An 18,524-nucleotide genomic window follows, 5' to 3' on the forward strand; every position below is an offset into this window, starting at 1 on the left:
AGAGGTCATTTCTTTAATAGATGCTGGGCTGGTCAGGGTCAGTTTATTTTCCCAGAATCCTCTGCTCTTTGCACAAACCCCCAGCGGGGAATGAGTTGCTGCCCCCAATCAAAAGCTGCTCGAGCAATTTACCCTTCACTCAGACAGCGTACTAACAGTCTGTGTACAACGATCCAATCCATGCATCAGTCGTTGCCCTTCTGGATAGTTGCTCAACTAACGCGTTTGACTTTATCTTGATAGTTGTAGGCAGAAACACCTGGTGCATGGCCAATAGCGCTTGGGGGCTCAAAATAATATGTGCTGTTTGAGTTCATGATTGTGCATGCTTTTTACACTCTTGCTTGTGTGTTTGTGTGTTTCTCTCCAGGATCTGGGGAGCGAAGACCTGAAGAGGGAGAAAATCAGTTTTGTTTGTCAGATCGTTCGAGTGGGCCGGATGGAGCTCAGAGATAACAACACTAAGAAACTAACGTCCGGCCTCCGCAGACCCTTCGGTGTGGCAGGTAGAGCCTCACACATAACACGTGATGCACACTTAGCATGGATAATACCACCAGGAATTTACTTTACTTTTTACTTTGTCATTTAGCAGACGCTTTTATCCAAAGCGACTTACAAATAAGAAAAAGTACAAATAAGAAAACTAAAAGCTAAAACTCTATAAATACTATATATATACACATTTAAGAAAATAAATATATATATATATATTATTTCATTTCCATTTTGTATGTTGAAGATTTACATGGACACATTTGGCGGATGCTTATATCCAAAGTGATTATAAATGACCCATTCATCTACGGAAACACCAACCAATACAGCCATTGTTTCTACTGTAAAACTATAAGAATGAGATATTTTTATTAGATAAAATTGAATTTAACATTCACTAAATTCAGAATTTCTGACATTTAACATATTCAGTAATTTTTTTTTTAGCATTTTTATTTTATTATGTTTATATTTTTATTTTATTATATTCTTTTATAATTATTATTTTGTCTTTGTTAATTGTAAACCTATACGAATTATATGTTTTTATTATATATAATAACATTTAACTTTTTGGATGTTTTTGTTGTTGTTTTTATTTTACTTAATTTTTAAGTTCATTAAGTATCATTTTAGATTTTGTTATTTTTATTTTTAATTGTTATATTTTATTTCTATTATATTATTTTATTTCATTTCATTAATACTGTAAACCCATAAGAATCACATATTTATTATATATAATTAAATTGAACATTCACTAAATTCAGACTTTCTGTTTGTTTATTTTTTTTTGTTGATATATTATAATTTTTTTAGTATGTTGTATTTTAGGTTTCGTATAGTTTAGTTTAGTGACAGGGACAGCTAATACTTTGCTAATAAGTTGCCACACTTTGGGCTGAAAAATGTATGGGTCTTTTTCTTGTATTAAATTACAAGTAGCAGGTGTTCTGTGTTGAGCTCTGTTTTTATTTGTACTATTTATTTGAGTGATTGCATATACCTTCAAGTATAATTGTTTAAGCCTTATGTGAAATCAACTGGAATAATATATTGCATATAAGCTTTGCTATATGCGATACAGAAGGTGGTGCAACAATCTCTCTGGGTTCATGCATTTTTATTGCCTTCAAAACAAACATGGCCTTTGCACTGATTTTGTCTGCCTGGAGTTAAATATTATTACATCTACAATCACAGTATACTTCAGAAGCCTTGATCTGGTTGGAGTGAAGTGACCCTAACATTTGTGTCTATTGTAACTGTTACTGTTGCTAATTCCTGATGCTAAGGTTGATTATTGTGCAATACGTTGCTCGCAGTTTGTTGTCTGTTGTTGTGCACAAAGGGTTTCTCCTTTAGTTTCATGGAAAAAGGAAAATCTGTTCTTCTGTTGTAAATAAATAAGGCCGAACAGGAGAATGAGAGTGGACATGCAGCCTTTGGTTTGAGCATCAAACAGGTTTTGAAGTGGGAAAGCATCTCTCTTTCTCTCTCTCTCTCTCTCTCTCTCTCTCTCTCTCTCTCTCTCTGTCTGTACAGCCGCTAGCAGTATGTCTGTATGTGGGTCAGGCAGGTAGAGACAGAACCTGTATGTGCAATGTCACCTTTAATGTGTCACATTCAGAGACAAGCCAACGCTTCCATTATAGCTCATCAGTTTCCTGTTTCCTGCTGTAAACCCAATCTCAGCACGGCCACTGCTGCACACCAGGCCAAATGGCCGTTTAGAGGCGATGTTTATGTGTTCAGTCAGTAATAGCTGCTGCTTGACAGCTTATCTAGAAAGTTTTGCCTGCTCTCACCTTATAAACCACAAATTTAAACTTCCAGGAGTGTTTCTCTTTTACTATGGCTTATTTTATATTACTTATTTTATTATTATTTATTAAATTTTTTTCACAGTGATGGGATGAAGCCCGAGATGGGATCTCGTGAAGACACATTCATGTCGTATTACGCCCCAAAATAAAATAATAATAATAATAAATTAAATTAAATAAATATTTTATTTGCAAAGCCTTTAAAAAAGATCAAGATTTGAGATTATATTTTCATAACAGATTTTAACAATGCAGATTTTTCTTGACAGCCTTTTTTGATCATATTTACCAAGGGTACCAACAATTCTGACCATGACACACACACACTATCTATCTCTCTCTATCTCTTTCTCTCTATATATATATATATATATATATATATATATATATATATATATATATACATACACATTTATTTATTTATTTTATATTTGCTTAATATAACTTAAGTAATATATCACTTTCTGCATTATAGTAATGGGAATTTGGCTAAATAAGATCAATTTTGATTAAAATCTGGACACAGTGATTTTTAATCAGCATATATTTAAGTAAATTTAATTAAATTTTTACATTGTTATATTATACATAAATGAATAACATTCATATAATACAATATTCATATAAAATTACTTTAATGTTATTTAATTATTTTGTTCTATTATATCAAATAGAATAGATTACATACTATAATTACTTTTATTACGGCCTCTTTTATAATTGAATTAATTACTGTTGTTTGAGGTATATGAAAAGGTATCATGCATCAAAAATGTGAATTTGCTGAGACAGTCTGTAAAGTAAATGGCAAAAGCTGTTAGAATACAGTGGTGAAATGTGTGTTTGATTGTGCAGACATTATTCTCGTTTCATTCTTCTCTTTACAGTAATGGACGTCACAGGCATCATCACGGGCAAGATGGACGACGAGGACAAGCAGCACTTCATACCCTTCCAGCCGTAAGTATGACTTCATGACGCCAACACAACAGCCTTTATGATGGTAATAACATAACATCACGAAAATGACTTATTGTGAAACAGTTTTGACCTCCAGTCAAGTGCATGAGACACTTGCTAGTTAGGCAGATCAAAAGGTAGTTTGTTAGGTATCGTGTAGTCATGCATATGAATGTTACGTTTGTTTGCGTTGTCTGTTTTTCTGATTTGTGCTGTATCAGTTCAATGATCTGTGTATTTATTCATTGAAGACAACAGTACACAAACTCACTCTTATTCTGTAGGGGATATTCATATGTGCCTCACAGTCACTCACTCACTCGTTCATTCTGTCACTCAGTAAGACTATACTTCAGTCTTTCTCTGCTTTGCCGGTCTCTCAGCCCAGCCGGGTCACTCAGAGAGGAGTCCAGGGGTTTGCTGGGAATTGTGGGGTGTTTAAGATGCATGTTTTCACTTCAGGGAGGTTTTTGCTTTGTAGCAGCTTATTTGTGACTTTAGATTAGCTCTGGTCCAAAACCTAATGAACTGTCTTATATAGGCAGCTACATTTTAAGGCAGCATCCTAACTTAAACCGAACCTTGTGACTGATTTGAATGCTTCTTATAGGCAGCAACAAATAGCAAGTCAATAATAATAATAATAATAATAATAATAATAATACATAAAACAGTATATATTATTATTTAAAATATGCTATTTAAAAAAATTAGATTGAATTACAATTTGTACATCATATATAATAATATAAAATATTTTAATTAGTAAGAATTATTTCAAGTTAAAATGAATTATTTTGTTATTATCAACAATAATATAGAAATGTTTAAATAATAATACAATATAACTAATACAATATATTTTTACATTATAATATACAAATTTAAATGTCTAAATAATAAATAATTAATGATTATGAAAGTTAAAAATGGTATGTTGTTATATATTATTTAAAATATATATACAATTTTTACATTTGATATAATAATAATAATATAATTTTTTTGATATATATGGTATTATATATAATATAACAATTTACATATGGAATATAATATATTTTAATAATAATATTATGCAATAGTAATAATAATAATAATAATAAATGGGCCAGACAATTATAATAAATTAATATTTGTAAGTAAATTGAATTACATTTTTACATTGAGTAAATACATTTTCATATAATACAATATTCATATAATATTTGTTATTTAATTGTATTAATCAAATATAAGTACATTTTTATTTATAATCAATACATTTTACCCTGTTCATCATCTTGGATGAATTATGTACTATAATTGCTTAGCTTTACTATAATTACTATTGTAATTAGGTATCATTCATCTGTAGTGTGCCTTTTTATATCTTTATTATTAAGGCAGCTCACTAGGTTTTGGGTCTTTATAGAGGCAGTGACTTCATCTGTGTTTGGGTGAGATGGAGGGTGATTTCTGAAATTACAGCATCTCTCTCTGTCTCTTCTGTCACCCATCCCGCATTACTGTTTGCTAACAAAATGGCTTTTGTCCCTGTCATGGTATCTGTATCACTGTTTGGTGTCTTCCCTCTCTCTCCCTCTTGCTTTCTTCATCCATCTCTTCTTCTGCTCATGTCCACCCTTATCTGGCTCTCTGTGGCTACTACTCTTCTCTCTTTCTCTTCCTTCTCTCTCTCTCTCCTCCCCGTTGGCGTGTTGCCTGTCGCGTGTGAACTCCAGGCTAGCGTTGGATGACGCCATTCGCCACAGGCAGCTGAACATCTCCCGTTTTTCACCCAGGGTGGCGGGCGAGAACGACTTCCTCCAGACCGTCATCAACAAGGTCATCGCTGCCAAAGAGGTCAATCACAAAGGTCAAGGTAAAGGTCACAGGGGTGAACACCTTTCATCTCCAGAGCTGCTCTGAGAGTCACTTAAGCAGCATTTCAACACTTAATTTGAAAAGAAAAAAAAAACAACCCAAACAAACCCTATTATCGTGTATCTTATGATGCGTTATAATTATGATGACATTAATAATTGGAGACATGACATTCTAATTGGAGCTGTTCACGTCCTTGGGCTTGGAATTATGCATTTCTATGGCAACGCTATCAACACCTAAACATTGCAGCTAAATGAATCTGAGGTGGTACAGTGGTCACATGGTCAATACAATTACTAAAACATTTTTTAAGGAATATTGCATAATTTTTCTTTCCATGCTTTTATTTTCACAGTAAACCTCTTTTGTGCGGCACTTTGTTTGTCAAAAATGAAATGAATTGTTAAATTTTTATTTCCTTACATTTTAAAGATCAGTTTAATTGTTAATATTTTATGCTTTCATATAATTGCAGCCATTTTGGATAATAAATCTGGAAATCTGGAAAAAATTTGAACGAACACAGAATTTCATATTACTGTACACATTTTAATTAATTATTAAATTGTTAAATTATTTACATGTAATTAAACCATTAAAATGTAATCCAAATAAATTAAAACCGAAAACACAAAGTAAAATGGAATAAAAAAAAAATAAAAAAAAGATTTCATAGGGCTCAAACTTATTTCTGTTTAACTTTTAACAGATTGTTATAAAATTTTATAAGTTTCATGATTTCAATAAATTAGACAACTTTTCATTACTAAATTTTAAATTAACCATTAAAACAGAATCATAGGGCCCTATCATTAAAATAAATTATTAAATTGTTAAAGTTTAATGAATTCAATTTATTAGACATTTCTCGCTATCAGAAATTTAATTAGACCATTAAAACATACCACACAGAATTTGTGAAAAATAAAACAGAATTTGTGAAAAATAAAGCTGATTTCACAGGGCCCTAAAATGTAACTTAATAAATTGTTGTGGTATTGTATGTTTCATGATTTCAATTAATTAGACATGTTTTTTGATTATTTTTTTTAACAATTAAAACTGAATTCAGAAACATTAAAACAGAAAAAAGTTTGGGAAATATAAAATAAAACAAAACCGATTTTCCAGGGCCCTACATTCCCAGAGGGTTTCTCTTATGACGTGTCTTAACCTACAGTAAAAATTCTACATGTACGGTAAAGAAATGTTCCTTATTCAAAATAAAGCTGAGATGGTTATTTGGCTGGAGTTAATGATCTGCAGCTTCGTTTTGTAGCCTAGTTAAAGTGTGGAAAGTAAAAAATACAGGAAGACAGAATTTGTGAAAAATAAAACAGAATTTGTGAAAAATAAAGCTGATTTCACAGGGCCCTAAAATGTAACTTAATAAATTGTTGTGGTATTGTATGTTTCATGATTTCAATTAATTAGACATGTTTTTTGATTATTTTTTTTAACAATTAAAACTGAATTCAGAAACATTAAAACAGAAAAAAGTTTGGGAAATATAAAATAAAACCGATTTTCCAGGGCCCTACATTCCCAGAGGGTTTCTCTTATGACGTGTCTTAACCTACAGTAAAAATTCTACATGTACGGTAAAGAAATGTTCATTATTCAAAATAAAGCTGAGATGGTTATTTGGCTGGAGTTAATGATCTGCAGCTTCGTTTTGTAGCCTAGTTAAAGTGTGGAAAGTAAAAAATACAGGAAGATAAAACTGATGTGAGGAGATGGAGAGCGACACTGTCCCAGATATGATCAAACTGAGTTCCTGCCAAGAGACTTTCACAATCTAAAGGGGCCTGAATCTTACAAATGACAGAGTTATTGAGCAAAATTAGTTGAAGTTGAATTGGGTTTAACAAGCATGAGAATTGGTTCGTGCTGAGGAGAATGGGAAGCGAATATGTCTGGATGCACTGCTGTCAGATCACATCACAATCCAACGCCACAGGTATAATCCATCCTTCCTGTGATTCCTAGCATTAGAAAAGCTGCTATCACAAGCAGTACATTGAGATGAAGGAGCATAAACTTCCAGGATAATCTAAGATCAGTCAGATATGACGAGGTTCTTCTCATTTATGATCAAGGTTAATCAGGAACAGCAGTGAGGGTAATGGAGGTGGAGTCATTAAGACCAATTAACTTACGATTTAGGATGGAGGCATTCAGGCGACATGCAAAGCATTATGGGTATAAAGGATCTTAAAAAGTAAAAGACATTCACTGAGCGCAAAGTTAGATGATCAGATATTAGCCTTTAAATATTAGCAAATATTAACAAGCATTGGTCTGTTTTAATGGCAGTTAAGCACATATTACCCTCAGATTTCTCTTATTTTATTTTAAAACGGTACAACTTAAATTAATACAATAAACACTATAATAATGTATACTTAATATTTATTATTTATTCGTTTATTTGTTTGTTTGATTGATTGTCCTTATTTGTCATTGTTGTTGTTATTATTATTATGCAAATAACATGATGTACACTTAATGTAAAATATTTATTTTTATGCTAAGCATAACTTAAATTCAGCACAACAAATACTATTATGATATAAACTTTTATTTATTTTACATTATTGTTATTATACCTATTATTATACAAGTGGAATAATATACACTTAATGGAAATATTAGTATTACAAATATTAATAATACAATTTCTCATAAAATAAGTATAACTTAAATTCAGCAGGTATTGTATGTTTCATGATTTCAATTAATTAGACATGTTTTTTGATTATTTTTTTTAACAATTAAAACTGAATTCAGAAACATTAAAACAGAAAAAAGTTTGGGAAATATAAAATAAAACCGATTTTCCAGGGCCCTACATTCCCAGAGGGTTTCTCTTATGACGTGTCTTAACCTACAGTAAAAATTCTACATGTACGGTAAAGAAATGTTCATTATTCAAAATAAAGCTGAGATGGTTATTTGGCTGGAGTTAATGATCTGCAGCTTCGTTTTGTAGCCTAGTTAAAGTGTGGAAAGTAAAAAATACAGGAAGATAAAACTGATGTGAGGAGATGGAGAGCGACACTGTCCCAGATATGATCAAACTGAGTTCCTGCCAAGAGACTTTCACAATCTAAAGGGGCCTGAATCTTACAAATGACAGAGTTATTGAGCAAAATTAGTTGAAGTTGAATTGGGTTTAACAAGCATGAGAATTGGTTCGTGCTGAGGAGAATGGGAAGCGAATATGTCTGGATGCACTGCTGTCAGATCACATCACAATCCAACGCCACAGATATAATCCATCCTTCCTGTGATTCCTAGCATTAGAAAAGCTGCTATCACAAGCAGTACATTGAGATGAAGGAGCATAAACTTCCAGGATAATCTAAGATCAGTCAGATATGACGAGGTTCTTCTCATTTATGATCAAGGTTAATCAGGAACAGCAGTGAGGGTAATGGAGGTGGAGTCATTAAGACCAATTAACTTACGATTTAGGATGGAGGCATTCAGGCGACATGCAAAGCATTATGGGTATAAAGGATCTTAAAAAGTAAAAGACATTCACTGAGCGCAAAGTTAGATGATCAGATATTAGCCTTTAAATATTAGCAAATATTAACAAGCATTGGTCTGTTTTAATGGCAGTTAAGCACATATTACCCTCAGATTTCTCTTATTTTATTTTAAAACGGTACAACTTTAATACAATAAACACTATAATAATGTATACTTAATATTTATTATTTATTCGTTTATTTGTTTGTTTGATTGATTGTCCTTATTTGTCATTGTTGTTGTTATTATTATTATGCAAATAACATGATGTACACTTAATGTAAAATATTTATTTTTATGCTAAGCATAACTTAAATTCAGCACAACAAATACTATTATGATATAAACTTTTATTTATTTTACATTATTGTTATTATACCTATTATTATACAAGTGGAATAATATACACTTAATGGAAATATTAGTATTACAAATATTAATAATACAATTTCTCATAAAATAAGTATAACTTAAATTCAGCACAACAAATACCTTCATGATGTGTACTTTTAAGTTTATTTAAAATGTATTTTTGTTCTACTTTCAATAATAAATAGGATTTATTTTTCATTACAATAATGAGAACTTGGAGATAAAATAGAAAATTAATATATAATATAAAAATTATAAAACAAAATATATATATTTTTTCTTCTATGGATTTTTAAAAGCTCAGGCTATTTGCTCAGATTGCTCAGTTTAATCTTTAATGTATTAGTATAAAATATTCACAGCACAATTCATCCCTAAACTTTAAATAACACCATCGCTCTGCTTCCTGCAGGTATTTTCTCAGCAATTAAATTAATCCGGTGCTCTTAATTATTTTTTGTAGATCACTAATAATGAGATATTAAAATGAGCTACGTTCCCGTGAGCTGTTAAGCACAAATAGGCAGCGTTTATCTCTCTCTGTGTGTTTAACTGCAGTCTGTTCCTCCGGTCCTCAGGTTTGTGGGTCACACTGAAGTTGCTTCCAGGTGATATTCATCAGATCCGGAAAGATTTCCCTCACCTGGTGGACCGTTCCACCGCCGTCGCTCGCAAGATGGGCTTCCCAGAAATCATCATGCCAGGTATCCATCATCAAACTGAAATGTATTTACAATAAAAACAGGATTTTATTGCTCCTCTTTGAATTAGTTAACATACAACAGTGACAATGAATAGTTCAACCAGACCATTCATGAAAACTATGCTGCAAATCATCATGATGGACATTCCAATATGACTATCCACATTTACATATCAACATCCTCATGGTTATATCCTTCTCATGTTTTGGCTGTTGCTGATATTCATTTCACATGCAGAAATGATCAAATCACAACGTTTACATTTAGAACTATTAAAGGTACAGCAGCTATAATTTAATTCCAAGTATAATCAACACTCTAAAATACTGATTATGACCTATGGATGTGCAAGCAGCACTTGCTTGAGCTATTTTTGTGTGTTTTCCTAATAAAAATCTATGGTCTGTATTGCAAACTGTCTATTTTTAGTTGTAGATCACACATCGATCCTGTTAATAAGCGAAGCTGAGACCTTGTGCATGTTTTTGCAGGTGATGTTCGGAATGACATTTACGTGACGCTGGTTCAGGGGGATTTTGATAAAGGAAGTAAGACAACACCTAAAAACGTGGAGGTCAGCATGTCTGTACATGATGAAGATGGAAAGAAACTCGAGGTAATCTATAGTAGTCAGTTTGTGTGTGAGACACATTATAATGAATGATCCAGATTCAGTATGTTAAAATGTATTTTTTATATTTACATGTTGCAAGGTTTTTTTTTTCTAAGTTATGTATTAGTGTATATGGCTATATTATATTAGCAGTGTAGGGTTGTTAACGTAGTTTTTTTTCATTGTTTTTTTTAAGAAAATCCTTTTTATGGACCCGAGATGCAAATTATCTTATGCTATACTCTCTATGTATAATGCATATTATAATTTTTATTTTTTTTTAAATAATTTCAGAATTATTAAAAAACAAATTGTTGTACTGTCCCTATGTAAATAAACATAATCTTTCTTTCTATCATGCACTCAGTCCTGTGCCTGTAGGGTGGCTGGTCACTTATTGCTCATAATTGGTGGTTGTCAGCTGTAGCATGTATGTGTGTTTGTCAGGGTTTGACAGGCCAGCTGTGTGACTGTGTTGAATGCATGACCCTCACTGTGTGCAAAAGCAAGAAATAAAAAAGTACAAAAAAGCATGCTGTTTTTTTTGCTCCTCACAGCATATGGGCACCTTATGGTTTCCAGCAGGTAGAACATAGTTTGTCATTTAATATTTCATATCTCGTATCTGTCATTTCTCATCTCAATTAGCTTCTGAACTTGGCAAAGAGTCAGATTAAATTAATCTGTGCAACAGATTGTGTTTTACTGGTCAGCATGAATGTGCAATGACAAAATGATCAATATAATGGCCTCAGGCTCCTCTTTAGAAGATTTAAATGTCTTATGTTTTTAATAGCCTTTTATTTATTTTTATTTTTGCCATCTAGAACGTGATATTTCCTGGAGCTGGTGATGAAGGTATTCTGGAGTACAAATCGGTCATTTACTACCAGGTCAAACAGCCTCGCTGGTTTGAAACCATCAAGGTGAACATCACTTACACAGTGTCAGATGTAATGTCTGCTACATTAAGCGAAGAGTCATTTATATTACTTGCCAAAGTAGAGGCAAAATACTCAGGACAAATGTATTCTGGGAAAGTTTAGGTGTGCAATTTCTTCCAAAGTCCATATTTTATTTTGTTTTGTTTTGTTTTGCTTTTACCTTTACTTTACTTTAGTTTACTTTAATTCTGACACTACAAATTTTTTAGGTATCTGAAAACCAACACTCATAAAATGTAATTTAATTGTATTTACAACAACTTTTATTTTATTTTATTTTGTTTTATGTTAATGTTGGAATTTTTTCCCAATATTGGAATACCATATGTGACCCTGGATCACAAAAGCAGTCTTAAGTCGCTGGGGTATATTTGTAGCAATAGCCAAAAATACATTGTATGGGTCAAAATTATACATTATATTATATTATACATTTTTATTTTATGCCAAAAATCATTAGGATATTAAGTAAAGATCATGTTCCATGAATATATTTTGTAAATGTCCTACTGTAAATATATCAAAACGTAATTTTTGATTAAGAAGAGCGTTGCTAAGAACTTCATTTGGACAACTTTAAATGTGATTTTCTCAGTATTTAGATTTTTTTGCACACTCAGATTCCAGATTTTCAAATAGTTGTATCTCGGCCAAATATTGTCCTATCCTAACAAACCATACATCAATGCTTATTTATTCAGCTTTCAGATGATGTATAAATCTCAATTTCGAAAAATTTACACTTAAGACTGGTTTTGTGGTCCAGGGTCACATATATTAACATTAATATATATATAATCAAGCTTCAAAGGGCAAAAATGCATGATTTGACCCTTTTAAATATTTAAAATCCTAAAAGAGGGTTACACGGTTGAAACTGTTTAAACAATTTAAATAAGAATAAAGTTCAGCGTAAAGGTCACAAGGACTGCACCCTGTGTCTATTTGGATCCATATTTGTCTTTTATTAATATTCAAGACCTTTAAGGTGTTTTCTAGTCTTAGTTTCTTTCTATCTGCATTAACTTAATCTTTTTTGTGATATCCTATGTTGCAGGTTGCGATCCCGATTGAAGACGTCAACAGGAGTCACCTGCGGTTCACCTTTAAGCACCGATCGTCTCAGGACTGTGAGTTGAGCACACGCTCACACAGGAGAGCACTTTCAGAGCTGTTTAACCCAGCAGTGGTCTGGAAACTCACTCTAGTAAACTTTAAGTGTTTTTGAGGTCACAGCATGTGTGAGACAGAAGCACATTTCACTGGTGCTGTCGTGCTTCACACCTCTTTAAATAATATCAAGCGTTCTTTATCTTTGTATCTCAGTGGGTTATCAAAGTAACTTTAGACTATTACAGAGTCATTTGCATCTGAATGAGTTTGCAGTCATTGAATAGACTGTTAAGTGTGCATTAGTGGTGCTTGGTTTTACTGTTGCTCATACATAGGGTTAGTTATTTGAAGAAACGTTTTAATACACACCTCATCACTTACCATTTGTGCTACAGACATGGAATTATACCTCACATCATCCTAGCAACCACTCAGAATTCCCTAGCAATGCACAAGAAACTTTATGAACACATTAGCAACTGCTTAGCAACACCCTGACAACCACCCTGAATGCCAAAGCAAAAATTGTATTTGTACTTTATTTTATATTTTGATATTTTATGTTAATATTGGGATTTCCACTAACTTTAGTGTATTTTGTCACTAAAATATCAGATATTAACATTAAATACCATTATTTTAACATTAAAACACAATCAAACCTCCAAGGAAAGAATGCATGGTTTGAATATTTTATTTTTAATTTATTTTTATATGTTATGTTCACTACTGCTCAGAAGTTTGGGATCCACTCCATTACAGTCAGAATTCTGGCTGACTGCTTATTCTTCAAATATTGCTGACACATTTTGGAAGTGTGTTTTGGGTCATTATCCTGTTGTAGGATGAAATTGGCCCCAGTTAAGTGCTGTCCACAGGGCATGGCATTGCAAAATCTTGTGATAGCTTTCCTTCCTCAAGGTCCCTTCCACTCTGTACAAATCTCCTATTTTACCACCTCCAAAGCACCCCCAAACCATCCTGCTGCCTCCACCATGCTTGACTGAAGGTATTAAGCACTGATCTAGCATCTTTTAATTTGTTCTGCGTCTCACAAATGTTCTTCTGTTTGATCCGAAGACCTCAAACATGGACTCATCTGTCCACAACACCTTCTTCCAGTTTTCCAGTGTCCAATGTCTGTGCTGTTTTGCCCTTCTCAGTCTTTTGTTTTTATTGGCCAGTCTGAGATACGGCTTTTTCTTTGCAATTCTGCCATGGAGTCCAGCATCCTGAAGTCGGCTCTTCACTGTTGATGCTGACACTGGTGTTTGACGGGTACTATTTAGTGCAGCTGCCAGTTGAGGACCTGTGAGGCGTATTTGTCTTAAACTACACACTCTCAGATATTTGTCTTCTTGCACAGTTGTGCATCGGGGCCTCCCACTCCTTTTTCTGTGCTTGTTAGAGCCAGTTTGTGCTGCTCTCTGAAGGGAGTAGTTTACAGCATGATAAGAAATTTTATGTTTCCTCGCAATTTCTCGCATTGAGTAGCCTTCCTTTCTAAGGACAACAATAGACTGATGGGTCTCTAATGAAAGTTCTTTTTTTCTGGCCATTTTGAGCCTGTAAACAAACTAAAGAAAGGTGGCTGGTCTCAGACGATCTTGGAGGTGAAGATGCTGGATGTGGAGGTCCTGGGCTGGTGTGGTTACACGTGGTCTGCGGTTGTGAGGCCGGTTGGATGTACTGCCAAATTATCTGAAACGCCTTTGGAGACGGCTTATGGTAGAGAAATTAGCATTCAATTCACGGGCAACAGCTCTGGTGGACATTCCTGCAGTCAGCATGCCAATTGCACGCTCCCTCAAACCTTGTGACATCTGTGGCATTGTGCTGTGATAAAACTGCACGTTTTAGAGTGGCCTTTTATTGTGGCCAGCCTAAGGCACACCTGTGCAATAATCATGCTGTCTAATCAGCATCTTGATATGCCACACCTGTGAGGTGGATGGATTATCTCGGCAAAGGAGAAGAGCTCACTAACATAGATTTAGACAGATTTGTGAACACAATTTGAGAGAAATGGGCCTTTTGTGTGCATAGAAAAAGTCTTAGATCTTTGAGTTCAGCTCATGAAAAATGGGGGCTAAAAAAGTGTTGCGTTTATAATTTTGTTCAGTGTAAGATACTAAACTAACCTAAAGAATGCCATGCTCCCTTGTTTGCTCCATTAGTTCAACAGTTCTCAGCTGTGCAACACAATAGCAAAAGGGTTTTCTCATAATCAGTTAGCCTTATAAAATGATTAACTTCAAGGAGATTAATGCAGAGGACTGACAATTGCTAATAATAGGCCTCTATGCACAAATGTGGATCATTCTTTAAAAGTCATCTGATTAATTTTAATTGTTTGTGAAATGAATAAAATTGTTTGTGAATTGCATGAAAATGTGTTTTTCTTTGGAAACCAAAGAAATTTGCAAGTGATCCCAAACTTTTGAGCGGTAGTGTATCTGAAAACAATGCACACAACTTTTATTTAATTTTATTTGGTTTTTGTAAATATTATATTTTTTATTTATTTTTTGTCTTCGTTTTATTTTTATTGTATTTTTTTATTTAGTTTTTTTTATAAACAATACTAATTATTTTAGGTATCTGAAAACCAATATGCATAATATTTAATTTAGTTTGTTTCTGATTAATTTTTTTATTTGTTTTATTTTATAACCAATACTAAATATTTTATGTATCTGAGCATTTTAATTGGGTAATATTCTGCTTTTGGAAGACTAGTATTACACATGATATACACAATCATTTATTTAACCCATTATACTGGCAGTATACACTCATCCAAGGCTTATTTAATGTGCAACATACCAGTGCCCAAGCGACCACCCAGAATTCCCTAGCAACCACAAAGCAGCACACTGTAATATTTTGAATACCGTAGCAACCACATGAAATGGCATGACAACCACCCAAAGCACCTAAGCATTGTGATGAGTTTACCATGAGGAAACCACTCATAACCTATTCAGACAATGTATAACTGGAGTTTATTTCGCAGTTCTGAAGTTGTGTTTACTAGCTGTTTGTTTGTGTGTTGTGTGTTGAGTTTCTGAATCATATTGGCAGTGAACATGGGCGTGTTTGTGCAGCCTGAGAGGTTTTTTTATGGGCCAAGAGGCGTCTGGCGTTCGGCTGCGGTCATCACACTTAGCTGCGCGTGTTCAACCTTATCCTGGCAGCCGCGCCGCTCCATCTGCCCACCACATGTTGCCGTGGCAGCGCCAGGATGAGAGGGGCAGAGTCTCGTTGTCAGGCTCTGGTTGCCAGGCGCTGGGCGGAGGATGTAATAAAAATCATTTAGCACAAGCAGACAATCTGGAGCAAATAAACGTCTCGTCAGCTGAGCTGAGAATAAACACTATGACAGTATCAAAGTTTCACACATCGGCTGCTGATCTCAGCACAGTTGTTGTCTAGAAAGTGCTGAAATGTCACATTTTTAAAGTTTTTGTGGATGCAACAATACAGTTAGCCCACAGTTCAATACATTGAAATTTTAACCACAGTTTTTGGTTTGGAGCAGGTTATGTTTAGTGAATAAGTTGCTGTAGCTACTTCCATACCCTGAAAGTTAACTCCGCTTTTGGAACCGGATGCTGAGTTTATCCGCTTACTTACCCTTAAACATACCCGGGTATGGCACACAACCTGCTTTCTGGAATACCCCCAGATCACAAAAGGAAGTTATTTCGCTAAGTTCAGTAAGTTAGCTAGTTTGTGGTCAGTAAGATTTTTTTTTTCTTTAAAATAAACTAATACTTTAATTAAGCAGGGACTCATTCAATTGATAGAAAGGGGTATTAAAGGAATATATCACATTACAGAATATTTTCATTTCAAATAAATGCTGTTCTTTTATACTTTCTATTGTTTCTGTTGTATTTTTATTAAATAAAGGCAGGTTCGGTGACCACAAGAGACTTCTTTCAGAAACATTAAAAAAATCTCCCCGACCCCAAACTTTTAGCGCATTTAAGTGGTTTCCCTATTTAATGTGGTTCTGCAAATAAATGTGAACAAGAGAAGGAAATACATAGAAAACTTGGAAATCTCCAATGTCACCTGACCCTCAAAATGCTGACATTTAAATTCAGATTAAGTTAATTCCAGATTTTATTAAAATTCAAATGTATTTCAGTGCAGTTCAAATGTGGTCACCCATGCTTTGAAACATTGACCAAAAAGTAATAAAATAAAAATAAATAAAATGAATATTAAATAAGTAAGTTATGTGTATTGGTTTTTGGATACCTAAAATAATTAGTATTGGTTAAAATAAAATTAAATACTATTAAAAATGAATTGTATTGTATTTTATTTTATTTGCTGGTATTTGTTTTAGATTCAGTTCAGGTCAGATTCAGATCAGTTCAAATTCAGTTCTTTTATGTTCATATTTATTTCAGTTCAAAGGGGTTTCCATATTAATTTGTGTTTTGAAACACTGGCATTGAGTTCAGATTAAGTTCTGTTCAGTTTGTAAGGATCTCTGTGGGCGTCTGAGCTTACACCGGCATTTAAATCCTTTTTCTTGTTCTGTTTGATGCTGACAGGCAGTCAGATGTCAGGGAGAATCAGTTGTAGGGATCTTCATCACTGTCGTACTCCACATGTCTGCCTGTCTTTCTCTTACAGATTATATTCTGAATGTAAAAACAGAGCATTAAACATCAACTCCTCCTGATTGAGTCTGCCTGCTTCCGTCAGAGTCTTTCTGCAGTATAAGGACCTGCTTTCCCTCATGTTCTCTTTGTCCTGGTACATCATCTAGTGATGATGATGATGATGATGGTGGTGGTGGTCGTCTCCTGACCTCTCCACCTCTCTGACTCTCTGTCAGCAGGTGCTGCGTTGGCAGCGTTGAGTTCAGAGATTCAGATGTTTGTGTGGGACTTCATATGCTGGTGTTGACATTCCCAGTTGGGATGAAGTTCCTCAGGGATGTATTTTTTATGTCAGATTCAGACAGACACTGCTGTAGATCTTGATGAAGCACACGGGCTCATTCAGAGGTGCTGTCTGACTGAAGTATGACACAGCTGCTTCGAGACGCTCTGATCGAGACCAGTGTGATTGTGTTTGATACAACTGTCGATGTTATGGGAAGAGTAAAAGTACAAAGTCGAAGTAAGCAGATTCAATTCATATTATTAGAATTATTATTTTAAATTTTTTTTGTTAAGTATCAATCATTCATGTAAATAATTATAAATAATAAAATAAAAATAAAATAATTGAAATCAAATATATAAAATAAATTAATATACTTTGTATTACATGTATACATTTAACAAAATAAATATAATAAAAATATACATGTATATACTTTACATATTACATTTTTTATACAATTAAATTTTTCCATAAATAATTAAAATAATGTAATTAACAGATAGCATATAAATTTATATACTATTATAATTTATAATATAATGTTAGTTTACTTTAAGATTTAGATAATATATAACAATTTAAATATTTTATAAACCATGATCTATATATATATATATATATTTATATATATACAGTGGGTACGGAAAGTATTCAGACCCCCTTAAATTTTTCACTCTTTGTTATATTGCAGCCATTTGCTAAAATCATTTAAGTTAATTTTTTTTCCTCATTAATGTACACACAGCACCCCATATTGACAGAAAAACACAGAATTGTTGACATTTTTGCAGATTTATTAAAAAAGAAAAACTGAAACATCACATGGTCCTAAGTATTCGGACCCTTTGCTGTGACACTCATATATTTAACTCAGGTGCTGTCCATTTCTTCTGATCATCCTTGAGATGGTTCTACACCTTCATTTGAGTCCAGCTGTGTTTGATTATACTGATTGGACTTGATTAGGAAAGCCACACACCTGTCTATATAAGACCTTACAGCTCACAGTGCATGTCAGAGCAAATGAGAATCATGAGGTCAAAAGGAACTGCCTGAAGAGCTCAGAGACAGAATTGTGGCAAGGCACAGAACTGGCCAAGGTTACAAAAAAATTTCTGCTGAACTTAAGGTTCCTAAGAGCACAGTGGCCTCCATAACCCTTAAATGGAAGACGTTT

At 33.4% G+C, this 18,524-nt stretch overlaps 1 protein-coding gene across 1 annotated transcript in view; it reads left to right on the plus strand.

Moving 5' to 3' along the window:
* The window catches only part of dock1 (dedicator of cytokinesis 1), a 270,237-nt gene that overhangs the window by 43,864 nt on the left and 207,849 nt on the right, over positions 1-18,524 (plus strand). The window contains exons 10-16 of the mRNA XM_016230377.1: positions 371-506; positions 3,212-3,284; positions 5,009-5,148; positions 9,641-9,766; positions 10,258-10,382; positions 11,207-11,305; positions 12,381-12,453. Coding sequence (XP_016085863.1) covers positions 371-506; positions 3,212-3,284; positions 5,009-5,148; positions 9,641-9,766; positions 10,258-10,382; positions 11,207-11,305; positions 12,381-12,453 — 772 coding nt within the window. The remainder of the gene's footprint in view (positions 1-370; positions 507-3,211; positions 3,285-5,008; positions 5,149-9,640; positions 9,767-10,257; positions 10,383-11,206; positions 11,306-12,380; positions 12,454-18,524) is intronic.

Source organism: Sinocyclocheilus grahami, unplaced genomic scaffold, assembly GCF_001515645.1.
Source record: "Sinocyclocheilus grahami isolate Dianchi unplaced genomic scaffold, SAMN03320097.WGS_v1.1 scaffold369.1, whole genome shotgun sequence".
In the NCBI taxonomy this organism is placed as follows: domain Eukaryota; kingdom Metazoa; phylum Chordata; class Actinopteri; order Cypriniformes; family Cyprinidae; genus Sinocyclocheilus; species Sinocyclocheilus grahami.